This window comes from Melanotaenia boesemani, chromosome 12 (genome assembly GCF_017639745.1).
Source record: "Melanotaenia boesemani isolate fMelBoe1 chromosome 12, fMelBoe1.pri, whole genome shotgun sequence".
NCBI classification, from domain to species: Eukaryota; Metazoa; Chordata; class Actinopteri; order Atheriniformes; family Melanotaeniidae; genus Melanotaenia; species Melanotaenia boesemani.
The window spans coordinates 26,817,410-26,832,624 of NC_055693.1; the positions used below are offsets into that span (position 1 = coordinate 26,817,410).

The following is a 15,215-nucleotide window of genomic DNA, read 5'->3' on the forward strand; positions in this document are numbered from 1 at the left end:
AATGAGCCATTCATTTGGTTCAAGTGTGTTGGAGAAGGAACGTAACTAAAAGTTGCAGGATAGTAGCTCTTGAGAATTGAACTTGGGCACCCCTGAAACAGGGTATGCTATAACAGATTTCATGGTTAAGATCAAAGCTGCCTGTTTTATACATTTTGGCTGCCGGGTGGCTTTGTGTGCACATGAATCCCTGGAATAATGAACCCTTTTCTGAACCAGTTAGCTGGAAAACCTCATCGCTTCATAAAGCTTCATCTGATCATCACTAGTACTTAGATACCTGATACCTATAAGTTTAGAAACATGACGAAGAGGTAACATTTGGTTAAAACATATGACGGACACTCAGCAGTATACAATGAACTGGTAAGGAACAAAGTGAATCAGACAGAAGACATACTAAAGGACTGATGATAAATGAGGAGCAGACTGGTAATCAGCAAACAAAAACCAGGCAAGCAGGAAGTAAAGTGCCACAAATACACAAGGAAGGAAGACTAGAATATAAATGAAATCAGAACAAGAAATTTTAAAAATAGGCAAGGCAAATTTATTTGTATAGCACATTTCATGTACAAGACAATTCAAAGTGCTTTACATAAAACATTACAGCAGGGTGCAGAAAGCAATAAAAGAAATACAATGAATGAAATAAAAGCAGAAGGAAGATGCTAAATAAAATAGATAAAATGCAAGAAATAAAGTTAAAGACAATATTAAAACATGATTCCAGCTTAAAAGAACCAGATGTAGATTTTGACTTCTAAATAAAAACTAGTGAAATGCAGCAGAGAACAGGTGGGTCTTCAACCTGGATTTAAATAAACTGAGTGTTTCAGCTGATCTGAAGCTTTCTGGGAGTTTGTTTCAGACATGTGGAGCATAGAAGCTGAATACAGCTTCTCCATGTCTGGTTCTGACTCTGGGAACTGATAACAAACTGGAACCAGATGACCTGAGGGTTCTGGCAGGTTCATAATGGGTCAAGAGGACACTGATGTATTTTGGTCCTAAACCATTCAGATCTTTATAGACCAGCAGCAGAACTTTAAAGTCTATTCTCTGACGAACAGGCAGCCAGTGTAAAGACCTCAGAGCTGGACTGATGTGGTCCACTTTCTTGGTCTTAGTGAGGACTCGAGCAGCAGAGTTCTGAATAAGCTGCAGGTATCTAATTGATTTTTTAGGTAGAACCTGTGAAAATACTGTTACAATAATCAAACCGACTAAAGATGAAAGCATGGACTAGTTTTTCCAGGTCCTGCTGAGACATCAGATCTTTCATCCTTGATATGTTCTTAAAGTGATAGAAGGCTGACTTTGTGATTCCCTTAATGTGTTTCTCAAAGTTAAGGTCTGAGTCCATCAATACACATCATGATAGCGATGTGCTTTATATATATAATTGCTGTAAATCAGTGATGTCCAAGTCGTTACTCGAGGGCAGCTTTATATGTTTCCCTGCTCCAACACACCTGACTCAAATCCAATTGATCTAAAGCCCTATGACGTTCTGCACAATGACACGTTGATTTGAGTCAGGTGTGTTGGAACAGGGAAACATGAAAAACTTGCAGGATTGTGGCCTTAAAGGACCGGAGCTGGACACTCCTGCAGCAATTCAATTAGAAAATAATGTCTAATTTCTCTTATTTATAGCTGTAATATGCATCATGCAGCTCACCCTAACTGAACACACCTGCTACATATGTGTTCTGTAAATATTAGTGTTGCATTTACAGTTATGGAAAATTGTAAACTTGCATACTTTAAATGCAAAATAAATGAATAGAGCTAAAACATTTTTGAAGAATTTGAAACTCACGGAGAACTCCTAAGTTTCTCCTAAGTTCTCAGATCCATATTTTTTACAATTGATTTGTGTTTTTTTTTCTAGTTCTATACACATAATTGTAGATGCTCATACACTGGCTACTTTGGAGGCATGTATTTTTCCGAGTTGGTGAAGCTGGCACTGGAATTACCTGCAATGACGTCAGTTACTCTCGGCGCTCAGAATTACGAGATAACTGGAACGCACCACGAATCTTAACTAAAAACTTGGCGTATGTGTAGGAGAGCTAGGGTATAGACCATGGTCTAGATAATCTGGATTATTTGCCAGGGAAAGTTTAGGTGCTGCCTTACTGATGCTGATGTCTGCATTCCACTTTAGGACGAGCCTTAAATCTCGTTTTTGTACCGGCAGGTTCATTCTTAAAGGAGCACTTAATTAACTGACTCATCCTTAATGTAATATCTACACCTGTGATTTAAGCTGCAGCAATTCAAAACCTCATGGAAATATCTAAATAACAAACCAACGCACTTGGATTAAAATTAAATTGATTCAGCGCGGCGTCTGCGCATGACTTAAAGACCTCAAAATGACGTTTACTTAACTTTCCCTGTTGGGAATAATGTATGAGGCATCAGCGACTCGGCTTCCGCTGCCCTGTATTGATAGCGCGTGCATTGAGTTAATGCGCGCGGAGGAGAAGAGTAATCCTACCAGTCACATTGTGGCCAACAGTGATATAAGCAGGTAGCACAGATGCAGTTTGCAGAGTTACACCTCTACAACGTGATACCGCTTGCTCTGGAACTGATGGTTTATATAAAAAATATAATGGCACGGGGACGCGAAGCCTTCTTTCCTTTTCTCGTGCACAGGTTTGTGCGCACTGCTTTCCACATCGCAGCCTTAACGGGAATTTCCAGCGCCAGCGCGCGTCTGGGACTATTTCTCTGCAGAAGGAGCAATGACAAGATCTTAAAAGATTTTCTTTAAAAAAATACATTCTGTGGTTGTCATTTTGGGAACCTGTGCGTGTCGCATAAGAGAAGCATCTGAAAGGGAAAACATGGATTTCAGGATTTAATGAAAGTCGTTGTGGATCACAACTTGGGAAAAACTTTCTAATAATGTAAAGATATTATCCAAAGGTACGCCGGTATTACAGAGGATTGAGCTGAACATGGGACTCATCGTTGTTTATTAGTTTTATTATCATTACTTTTTACACTGTCGGGGTGAGAACGCACCAAGCCACAATGAACTTGGTGTTATGGATCTTAAACTTTTTAATTTACTGGACTCGAATTGACGCACAGGTAAGAAATACCACATTATCAGCTTCTGTTAACACATCAGCATATTTTTCTTATAATCTAATGCTTTGGCATAATTGTTTCCTTTTAATGTAAAAAATGATGGGCTAGATTAAACAAACAGCACAATAGTCATCAGTAAATCAGTAACTAAATAAGTCAGCAAAAGCAATATGTTCATTTTATTTTTTTTTATAGAGACACAACAGCCAGGCTTCATGTTTTTTTTTTAGGTATGTCTCTGTTTTCTAGCAATCTTCCCAGAAACTAAAAATGATAAACGTGTCAACAGGAGAAGAAAACTGTAGCCCATGAGCCATATTTAAAACATTCCTGCTGCCACAGTAAACAGTCTGTTTATGTCAACAATTCACCGTTTCAAGGCTTTTATTTTTAGCTTTATTCACTGAATTTGTGCCAAACACCAGCCTTTGACACAAGTTTCACCTTTAATCATCTTCCAAACTGTCTTCCAATTTTTATTTGAGAGGAGTCACCTGGATTACATCCAACATATCTGTGTACTTTTCAATAAAATTGATAGAAACCAACCCTTTAAAAGTGAATAAAGTAGCTTCTTCCAACAAAGATAATAATGAAAAAACAGAATCACCAGAGGAATTTAACATAAACTTCGACTGAGTGACATTATTATGCATGAATCACCACAGTCTTGTTAGTCATTGACCAGTAAAAGGTGAGCTGTAAGCTCCACCGTAGTCCTCACTATTATGATTTTGTGGGCAGAAGAGGCTTTTGACTTTTACGCCTCCATGTTGGCTTCAGCACTGTAACCACTCACAGAAAATATTCAATGAAATATATGCTCTTTAAAGAAAACACACACCAGAAATTCTGCCATGAATAATACAGTGAGGAATAATAAGGTAAAAGCTATCTATAGGTGAATATTTAGTCCTAATCAAAGGTATCTTCATTTCTGGTATGATTGAGAGAGTTTTAACTAACTTTTTTTTTTAGAAATTATTAATAAACTTTGTTGGTCAGTTTATTTTAACAATACATCCAAAGTTACTGATCCAAAACAAAACATCAGATATAATGAAACTAAGAAAATCACAGTTGTACAGTTTTTTTATACCTTTTCAATGACTATAAATTAATTATTTAAAGGACACAATGAACTCTTTCCTGGGAAAGCCGTTGTATTAAACTAACTTTGAGTCTACTGCACAGTCTTGATGAGATGTTCGGCATAAATTTGGGGTCCAAAATAGCTGATGAGTTTCTTTATTTAACTCTGGGTTTGCGCACTTGGCCTGAAGTCTTTGGGTAGAGAGGAAAAAGCTGTCATCAATGGAGCTCACTCCTTACAAATCACCATGGCTGCAAATAATTTCAGTCTTATGTAACCTGAGAATTTGCAGGTGGCAGCAAATAAAAATGGAAAAATGAATATATGAAAAAAGATTTGACCCTGTAGCAGTAATTTTAATTATTTGTAGTTAAAACAGTATCTAGGTTTCTAAGTAGCTGTATATTGTCCAGAAGCTTGATTGTGTATTGCATTCTTGCATTCTCGTATTGCATTATATTGACTTGAATAATATTTAGTTGCTAAAGAAGAAAGATAAGACATTATATACCCAACATAAAAAAACACAATAATTTTCAATCATTTGTCATTAACCATCATAAGAAGAACAATAGACTTAAAAATTGTACAATTTCTATGTCTTAGTCTGTTTTCTACATAGATGCAGTTTAAGTTTTCGTTCTTCAGCGTTTCGACATTCTTCATCAACACATCAACATTATTCGTCTCAATACCTGTTCCTGCATGATGACGTCCACTTTCCACATCGTGTTTTTGTTTAGTTGGTCACAAACATTTAAAAAGAAGAGAGGCACTAATTAAGTAACTTTTACAACACACTTTTGGAGACGAGGTCACTGGTTGAAAACTCATCCTGCACAAGCTTTAAAACAGCTGTTAAGTTTTCTATCTTCTACTCCCTCCCATGATTCCTTAGGTTTCTAACTACGTAGTTTAAAAACACGTGCACATGACTTGGTCTTCATCGAAGAAAATGTGTATGTAGATATTTATTTATTTATTCATTCATTTTCTGTATCGCTTGGTCCATTGAGGGTTGCAGGGAAGCTGGAGCCTATCCCAGCAATTAGCAGGTGAGAGGCAGGTACACCCTGGACAGTTCGCCAGTCCATCGCAGTGCATGTAGACATGTTCAGACAAAATAGTTGCATCTTATAAATCTATCTATCTATCTATCTATCTATCTATCTATCTATCTATATATATATATATATATATATATATATATATATATATATATATATATATATATATATATATATATATATATTGTCAGGTGAATGCAGCCCATGTTGGACATGAGGACAGTTATACAGTATAGAAAGCATTTTTCCGGGGTTTTACAAGCCTTAACCAAACATGACAGCACTATTAAATGAAAAGCACAAAAATGGGGGAGAGTAATGTTTGAACAAACTTTGCTAGATAAGCCAGTCTTTCCTGGATAACGTTCTTTGGGATTGAAAGCACTGGTTTGTGTGTAGGTGACAAAAAGAAGGCGGTAATGGAAAGAGCAGTGGCAACATGATGAAGCAAGAAACATGCTGTGGGACTGTCTTTCTTTCTCTGCAGTGGGAGGTGAATGTATGAAAGGAATGATGAAATCAGAGGATTACCAAGAATGATACTCAATGTCAAGGCGTGCGGGTTTGACAGGAAGATGCAGGCTTTTTTTTTCTTTACAATATCAGCCTTAATCTAAAGTATATATCTAATTGCACAAAAGCATGGTTAAGAAGACTATGTGATATTCAGCTTACTTAAAAGGCAGTTAGCAGGCTATGGGATGAAAGAATGAAGCAAAACATGGTTCATCTGCTGAGAACTGCTGCTGCAGTCAGATCTACTCTTTTTGATGTCAAACTAACAAATAACACAAACCCAAGCTTTTCTAGAAGCAAATGTTAGGTTCTTAAAGTGTGATTCACTGAGAGGATCATGCCTGTTGGTGGCACTTTTATAAGAAAGCACTTGCACAAACTAAAGTAAGTAATGTGTGAAGAGTTAACTAGCAACATTGTGATGCTACAATGCTTCGTCTCTCTAATAAATCCGAATTGAGGATCGCTGGCAGGCATTTATTGTAAAAACGAATCATTAGTTGATAACTTTATATTAGTCTCTAAAATGATTGTTAAACATCAGCAAGGATTTTTGTGAACTCAGGTAATATGAGACTAAGTATTTACACATGTTTATTTTACCTATATACACTCACTGCCTACTTTGTTAGGTCCACCTTGCTAGTACTGGGTTGGACCCTCGTTAATTCTTGGTGTCATAGATTCAGCAAGCTGGTGGAAACATTCCTCAAAGGTTGCTGCAGATTTGTCGGCTGCATCCATGATGAGAATCTCCTGTTCTACCACATCCCAAAGCTGCGAAAATCCCAGTAGATCAGCAGTTTCTGAAATACTCAGACCAACAACCATGCCACGTTCAAAGTCACTTAAACCCCTTTTATTTCTCATTCTGATGCTCAGTTCAGACTTAAAGCTGTTTCAGTTTTGCTGCAACAAAGCATGGCACTGTAGGAAAATCCTGCCTGCAGCATATATTGAATTATACTTTTTATTAAATGAACTGAATGGAATAAGTTATTTACTAAAAAAACAGGGATTATTTTTTAAGCATAAAAATCAACAATATAAATTTATATTCGTCCAGACATAAACATGTCTGTGAGTGGATCCAGTGGCCTAACATGCATTATGACTGCACTACAGGTAACTAATTATGTACAGATGTACTGTCTTCATCTGTGTGCCTTTTAAGACATAACTTATCCAAAACGATAATCAAACAAAGCCCATACTGCACTTTCAAGCTCAGAGGGTTCTCACTTCACATTCAGAGTGGTTTGTCCATTCAGGGACACTGTAGTAAAAATGGTGGCACAAATATAGCAGCTGCCATATATGTGGACCCAAGGCAAGGAGATAAAAATGGGTCCTTCTAGGAGAATAAAAACACAATTGTTCTTACAGCAAAGTGATTAGATACCAATAGAAAACGTAGGTTTTAATTATATAATTTCCAGTAGTTGACCTTTAATTTTGTTACACACTGCATCTTTTAAACCTTAACCCATTAGTACTTGATAAGTAGCTAAAGGAAGTTTTGAAATTTATTCAATCCAAGGATTCCCTGTTTTCCCTCAACAGCATTGTCTTTGTCTAAACCTGCAGATTATATTAAGATCAGATCATATTTTTACTCCCAGTCACAAAAACTGGTTCATGTATTTCCTGTGGATTTATGTATTATGTGCTGCCACTTATATTGAGTTTAGTCTTTTGCTTTCTATCCAATAAGCATTCCTTTTTTTCATACTTGGTTGTTTTAAGTTCAGTAGATAAAAACAGTATTTGAACAAAATGCAATAAGCTGGGTTAACGTTAAAACAGTCATGTTTTCATAAAGACCATCAGAAGGCTTTCCTGCCACTGTCCTGATTGAACTGTTAGAAATTACTGATAGTAAATTACTATAATCTACCTCCTGGGAAGCAGTGAGGCATGAATTCGTACATCTTCCTCCTCTCAAATATTTTTATTGTGAAGCACAAATAGAGTTACATGTTGTCTCATGGGCTGCCATTGCTTCAATTTTATACAAGCACAAAAAAACAAAAAACAAAACAAAACAAAAACAAAAAAAAAAACAAAAAAAAAAACAATACTTAAAACAAAACAGAACACACACACACACACACAAAAAAGGGGGTAACAAAATACCTTCTCATCCCATGTCCTCCCCTCATCCCCAAGGGTGCTAACTCATAGTACAGCTTAAAGGGTCGTAACTACATAGTGCTATTCATCGGTCCACAGTTTCCAGATATGACATCATCGGTTTCCATATTCTTTCAAAGTCCTCCAGTTTGTCATTTAGAGTGTAGCGGATCCTTTCAAGGTGAAGAGTATCTGTCAGTACTGATATCCATGCTTTTAAAGAGGCACGTCCTTCCCCTTCCATAGAAGTAGAATCAGTCTTTTTGCACAGAATTCGTACATCTTATCAATGGTGTGAGAATCAGTTAAGAACATTCAATGGACTTGATTCAATGGACATGGTTCTGTAAACTTGACAAGGCACAGTAACAATGTACTTTTCCTGGTCAGTCTGACAGGTTCTCACGTAGCACTGATCTATAATGATGTATTTCTTAATTCAACAAAAATGAATTAGAAAAGTTGGAATAATTATCAGGTCTGCAGACAATCAGAGTAGGGGAAAACTTTGAGTTACTTAAAAGTGGATAACTGCAGATTTTTCACACTACTTATCCTAATACAAAAACTAGAAATAAAAAACTATCAATATTAATTTTAAATCTAAACAAATGCATACAAAATGTATTTAAAAATGAATAAATAAGCAAGTTGGCAGCACTGTACCAAAAGAAAAACATGGATATATCATCATTACACAATAAAGTCTTCAGTTATTTCATTAAATAAAACCCAAGCATGCAGATCAATAATTAAATGTCAGTGTATCTCACAGTTAGAGCACTTCATAAGACCCTCTCCAGAGTGTTCTTAAAAATAAAAAGGAAAGAAAAGGAGTGTTTGCTTTAACTGAAAACAAAAGACAGACTTTGATAGTACAGAGCATTTAACAAACAGATAAAGAGAAGGGTGTAAAGAAGCTCCCAGAGGAATGATGTGTTTGTCTATGTTTATGTTTTAGGAGTTTTAATATCTGTTGGTTCTCCTCTTTGGTCCAAATTTAAATACCACCTTTTATTGCAATGAAATTGTGCTGTGACATTTATTGTCCCCACAGAATGACTTTGACATTTTGGGTTCTTGTCTGAAGAACTCTGCTCAATTCTCTATAAAAGTCACCTAGTACTTTTTTCAATATAATTTTCAGCACGAAACAAAGTGTTTAATTAAATGATTGCAATAGTAACCTAAATGGCTGCAGCAGCACAAGAAATAAGGAGAGAGAAAGAGAGAGAAAGAAGTTGTTTGAAAGCAAATCTATTTGGACATACAATGATAATATATATATATATATATATATATATATATATATATATATATATATATATATATATATATATATATATATATGTATACTGAAGATGTCTAACAATTGTGTACAATAACTTCTTGTCATGGTTGTTTGATTTTTGAGCCCTCCAACTTTGAAAACTATTGGTTGAATTCTTCTAAAACTAAATGAATCTCATGTTCTACTTGTTTCGCCACATGAAGTTCATTGTTAGCCACCTTGTTCTCTCTCATTTCATATATATATATATATACATATATACACACATCAGGAACTCTAATGTATGGGCCAAAATTAAGACTGCAGCACACCTGTTGGTGACTTAATTCTTGTAACAGGAGTAGAGGCTATATCCATGTAGAAGTCAGCTACTGATCTGATCAATGATGAGCCTGCAGTGGTAACTGAGGAAGTTGTGGTGGCAAATGAAAAGGTGACCACTCATCGGGCCGATTGCCAGGGGTGGGTCCAGTCCTCACGCACATCAGGGACAATAGACGATGCAACGACTCACAGTGTATGATGCTGAAATCAATGCCCAGGAAGAGAAAGTATAGCCTTCTCATTTTGCTGTTGGCTGTTAAGTTACCAGTGCAGACATAACATTGAACAGATCAATAGCTAGTATTGGAAAAGATGTAGCTTCTTGCGACATGAATGTAGCCAGCGCTGCATTCTTGTTCCAGAATGGTCCCAGGGCGTGTTCATACCTAATAGTCCGCTAGTCTTGGTATGATTTGGTTCAGTTGGAGGGTGTAACCCTTTTTTGGTCCAAGATGGCTTTCATACTGCACTTCCTCAACAAACTCGACCCTTTGAATAATGTATTCCTTTCCTCGCCAGTGGAGGTACTGCGTCAAGGATTACTGAAGGAGAAGAAACAACAAAAAACAAAGCTTGTTCATCTATTGTTCAATGCAGGATTACATCTGTTTCCACTACATAAGAGCAAAACACTGCATAAGTCCTAGTGGTGTTGGATTGACAATATTTCTAGTGAACTTTTATCATGGTCTCATTCCACATCTGACTGTGAGCCATTTTCCCCCCGCAGAGCTAGCATACCAGCAAATGTTTTGGTTGTATCAGTAATGCTTTGTGTTGAACCCACAATTTCCTTTGTGTTGTGGTCCATTTCTTGTATTTGGTCCACTTGAAAGAGACCGAAACCTACTTTGTAGACAGATCAGAGTTCGGTGCTTTAGTCCAAGGCAAGGCAATGCATATTTATTTGTATAGCACATTTCATGTACAAGACAATTCAAAGTGCTTTAAATAAAACATTCCTGTGGTAAAACATCTGTGTTTAAACATATGTCATTAATGACTTTGGTCAGAGCAGTCTCAGTGCTGTGGTGCTGTCACATCAGTTTTTGCATTCACACCTCCCCAAATGAACCGGACTTTCCGAACAAATAAACTAGGATTTAAATCAGCTACACAGAATGAACATTGTATGTTAAAGGCTTCCAATCAAACATCACCATCTGACAAGTTGGGAGTAGAGGGCTGCACTGGAATTAAGATCCTGAAGATCCCACGGGACCTGATCTAAATCTCGTGTGAACGAGTGGTCAGAAATTAGCTGTGGGTGCCGCAGTGAAGCTAACTGAGCCTCATACTTGGCTAACTTTAACATTGGTGTTGAGATTTAATAAATTGTAAATGAAAACTAAATCAGGACTTTAAATTCCGTTCTATTTTTTTTTCTAGAACCCCACTCTGAATTTTGTGTTTTACACTTTAATCTAATTTGTATCTAATCACATAGTGGATGTATAATTTCAACTGTTAAATTGGAAAATATCTGGTAGATCATTTTATGTTGGCTCTGAAGGCCTTTATGACACAATTCCTAGACAGGAATGGGAGTGTATCAGAGACTTAGGACAACACACAAAATTGTTCTTAAAATCTTCAGGTGTTACGAGGTTTCTCTTCTTCTTCGTTAATAGTGATAAGCAAACAGCTTTTGGTTGTCCATATTTTAAGATTTTATTTCTGTTCACTTGTTGATGCCTGATTATGATCATATGACCATTTTTGTTTACCTGCATTGATTTATTCAGACAACAAAACTTGAATTCCTTTGTTATTGTGTCTTCTCTGGGTCGGTTTCATATGGCATTAGCCTTTCCCTGAGCTCACATTTTCAAGGTACACATATATATATAAATTGTCCCCTCGCCCTCCATGGGCGGTCTCTTATCCATCCAAGCTTGGGTCCTCTACCAGAGGCCTGGGAGCTTGAGGGTTCTGCACAAAATTTTTGCTGTTCCTAGGACTGCACGCTTCTGGATTGAGATGTCTGAGGTTTGTTCTGGGATCTGCTGTAGCCACTCTTTCAGTTTGGGGGTTACTGCCCCGAGTGCCCCGATGACCAGGGCACCACTGTTGCCTTCAATTTCCAGGCCTTCTCAAGTTCTTCTTTCAGGCCTTGGTATTTCTCCTGTTTCTCATGTTCATTTTTCCTGATGTTGCAATCGCTTGGTATTGCGATGTCAACCACAGCGGCTTTCCTCTGCTGTTTGTCCATCACCACAATGTCCGGCTGGTTTGCCATTACCATTTTGTCGGTCTGGATCTGGAAGTCCCACAGGATCTTAGCTCGGTTATTCTCTACCACCTTCGGAGGTGTTTCCCACCTTGACCACACATATATATATATATATATATATATATATATATATATATGTATATATCAGAACTAGTGTTAAAGGTTCTAGCTAACTGGACTTTACCTACTTATATTTTTTATTTACCATTTTGGCAGTGTAATGCAAAAAATTTTTATCAAATAAGCAATCATATGAAACTGTTTTATTTATTTACATCAATTAACATTTTAACACAGCAGAACACTTTTTACAAAGGCCATAGTTGAAGAATGGCCTTTAAGAGAAATTCAAAACCTATGATTAAATATGAAAACTTATTGTTAAATACAGAGAAAATTCAATCAATGTATAAGCAATTCTCAACATAATAGCTACCTACTGTCTTGCATTAATTTAGTTTTAACACTAGCACTGAAATAATATTGTAGATAAATTTTTTTTTCTTTCTGACATTACTTCACAGCTTTTTTGAAGGTCCTCTTTCTGCCATCTGCCCAGAGCAGATGGTAGATGCCACGGCATGCCAAACACTTGGAGATTTCAAGCAGTATGTGATTCATTCACACACTTTCCAGACACAGGGTCACTGATCTGATCTGTTGTGTTCCACAGATGGGGTTTGATGGTCCTCTCTCTGCTCAGGAGCAGATGTTCATCCTGTATGAAGTCAAAATGCAGTGCTATCAGAACCTCTCCAACATGGAACCAGGAACTGCAGGTACAGGTTGCTTTAAATAAATAAATAAAAAAACTAAACAAAAAAACAGTTCTGAGCACTTAGAGTGAATAATATTCATGGTAATGATTGAAGTGATTAAAAGACGGACATTTTAAATAAAATACTTGAGATTTTACATTATGAGTGTGTTAGAATATGGGCAACAATAGGGGGTCTATCTTATAGGTTGTGAGTGCTGCCCCTGATTTAAAACCCAAATTGTAAACAGTAGATTCCCTCGTGTTTCTGGTCCTCAAAACTTGTATTGGTTTAACAGAACTTGAATTGTTGGGCATTGTTGTGGCACATGACAACATGCCTGAAGGCCATTATTGTGTTACAAGCAGGAGTGTATTTTACTCTTTTCAAGGTGTATTGGTTTCAGCTCATCTGTACAAACTGTCTGTCATACTGCAAACTGCAGAGAAGTCCAGAGCTTCTGTTTGCAAGTCTGTATCTTTGCACTGCACTAAATCTTAAACTGACATTTTTCCAAAGTCACATTACTAAATTATATTTACTGTTTGTCTGAATGAGCCTTAAAACTTTAATATAACACACTGAGGGAAATCTAATAATTATTGCTTTGCTATATGATAAATTTGTAATATTTATATAGGCTCCAGCCCCCCCTGCAACCTTGAACTTGAATGAGTGGGTATAGAAGATGAATGGATGGATGGGTGGATTTATGGATGGATGGATGTAGTTATGGATGGATGGATGGATGGATGGGTGGATTTATGGATGGATGGATGTAGTTATGGATGGATGGATGGATGGATGGATGGGTGGGTGGATGGATGGATGGATGGATGGATAGATGGATGGGTGGGTGGGTGGATGGATGGATGGATGGATGGATAGATGGATGGATGGATGGATGGGTGGATGGATGGATGGATGGATGGATGAATGGATGGGTGGATGGATGGATGGATGGATGGGTGGATGGATGGATGGGTGGATGGATGGATTTATGGATGGATGGATGGATGGATGGATGGATGGATTTATGGATGGGTGGGTGGGTGGGTGGGTGGATGGATGATGGATGGATGGATGGATGGATGGAGGGATGATGTACATAAAGAGCAGCGGGTATTTTGTGAAGACTTCAGAATTTGATTGTAACTGATGGTCTTTGTTTTTCTGCGTAATCAACAGGTTCAATATTCAATGTTGACATTAAGCTTTCTGTTGTAGTACTTAACTTATTCATGTAGATGGGTTGAAGTGGTTGAGATTCGGTTATTTTGGGGGAGGGTGGGTTGACTTTTAATAGCCTGTATATTTTGAAGTGCTTGTACATTTATTAAATCAAATAGCTTTTATATTATTTTTAACTTCTAACATTTTACATACATTGTCTAGGTGAGGAAATGGACGTTTCTGAATGGAAAGTGTCTCTAACCTAATCATCAAACAGCTGCTAGATATGGACCTTGCTCTCCATTTCATTACAGACGAGGTGTGTCCTCCAGATTGGGACGGTCTGATTTGTTGGCCCCATGGTTCCCAAGGGCAGATTACAAAGGTTCCCTGCCCATCTTACATCTATGACTTCAATCACAAAGGTTAACTTTATTTTTCTTGTTTTGTATGTGCCATTCCCAACAATGACAGCTAGACTGGAAAAAACTAAGATTTCATACTCAGTTAGCCTTGAAGTCTTTCTGAAGTACCTTTAATCCTAAAAAGCAAACTCATAAAACCAGAGATATTGGATGAGATGAAGGTTTCCATCCATCCATCCATTTTCTTCCGCTTATCCGGAGTTGGGTTGCGGGGACAGCTGCCTAAGCAGGGAAACCCAGACTTCCCTCTCCCTGGCCACATTCACCAGCTCATCCGGAGGGATCCTGAGGTGTTCCCAGGCCAGCCGAGAGATGTAGTCCATCCAGAGTGTCCTAGGTCTTCCCCGGGGCCTCTTCCCGGTGGGACGTGCCCAGAACACCTCACCAGGGAGGCGTCCAGGAGGCATCCTAACCAGATGCCCGAGCCACCTCATCTGGCTCCTCTCGATGTGGAGGAGCAGCGGCTCTACTCTGAGCCCCTCCCGGATCACTGAGCTTCTCACCCTATCTCTAAGGGAGAGCCTGGCCACCCTGCGGAGAAAACTCGTTTCAGCCGCTTGTATTCATGATCTCGTTCTTTCGGTCACTACCCACAGCTCATTACCATAGGACCATGAAGGTTTCCATGTAGGTTTCCTCTGGTGAAATATTTATCTACTTTAATTAATAGTTATCTATACAGTTTGTCTACAGTAGTATTGTATGTGTATAGTATCTAAGCATGTGTTACAAATACCACACAGTTTTTACTGAAATATGACTCAAAAATGTAACAGAATAATTTAAATATATGTTAACAGGACACGCTTACAGGAAATGTGATGTCAACGGTTCCTGGGTATTTGTAGAGCAGTGGAACAAAACATGGACCAACTACTCAGAGTGTCTACGCTTCCTTCAGCCCTTCAGCGACGAGGAGGCAAAAGTAAGTGTGACTGTAAATATGCATGACAAAAATTTATTTAACCAGCTATTCCAAATTCACTCGTATGTACATATAGAAATGTGTGTTTACACAGATATGCCCTCCTCTGTTTTTATGAAGTAACTCTGTGTTAAATAAATCAAATAAACTGATCTTGGAAGTT

General features: G+C 37.6%; 1 protein-coding gene across 1 annotated transcript in view; it reads left to right on the forward strand.

The window, feature by feature from the left end:
- Positions 1–3,050: 3,050 nt before the first annotated feature.
- The window catches only part of pth2ra (parathyroid hormone 2 receptor a), a 71,612-nt gene continuing 59,447 nt past the window's right edge, over positions 3,051–15,215 (forward strand). Inside the window, exons 1-4 of the mRNA XM_042002595.1 lie at positions 3,051–3,114; positions 12,445–12,550; positions 14,017–14,127; positions 14,928–15,052. Coding sequence (XP_041858529.1) covers positions 3,055–3,114; positions 12,445–12,550; positions 14,017–14,127; positions 14,928–15,052 — 402 coding nt within the window. The 5' untranslated portion in view covers positions 3,051–3,054. The remainder of the gene's footprint in view (positions 3,115–12,444; positions 12,551–14,016; positions 14,128–14,927; positions 15,053–15,215) is intronic.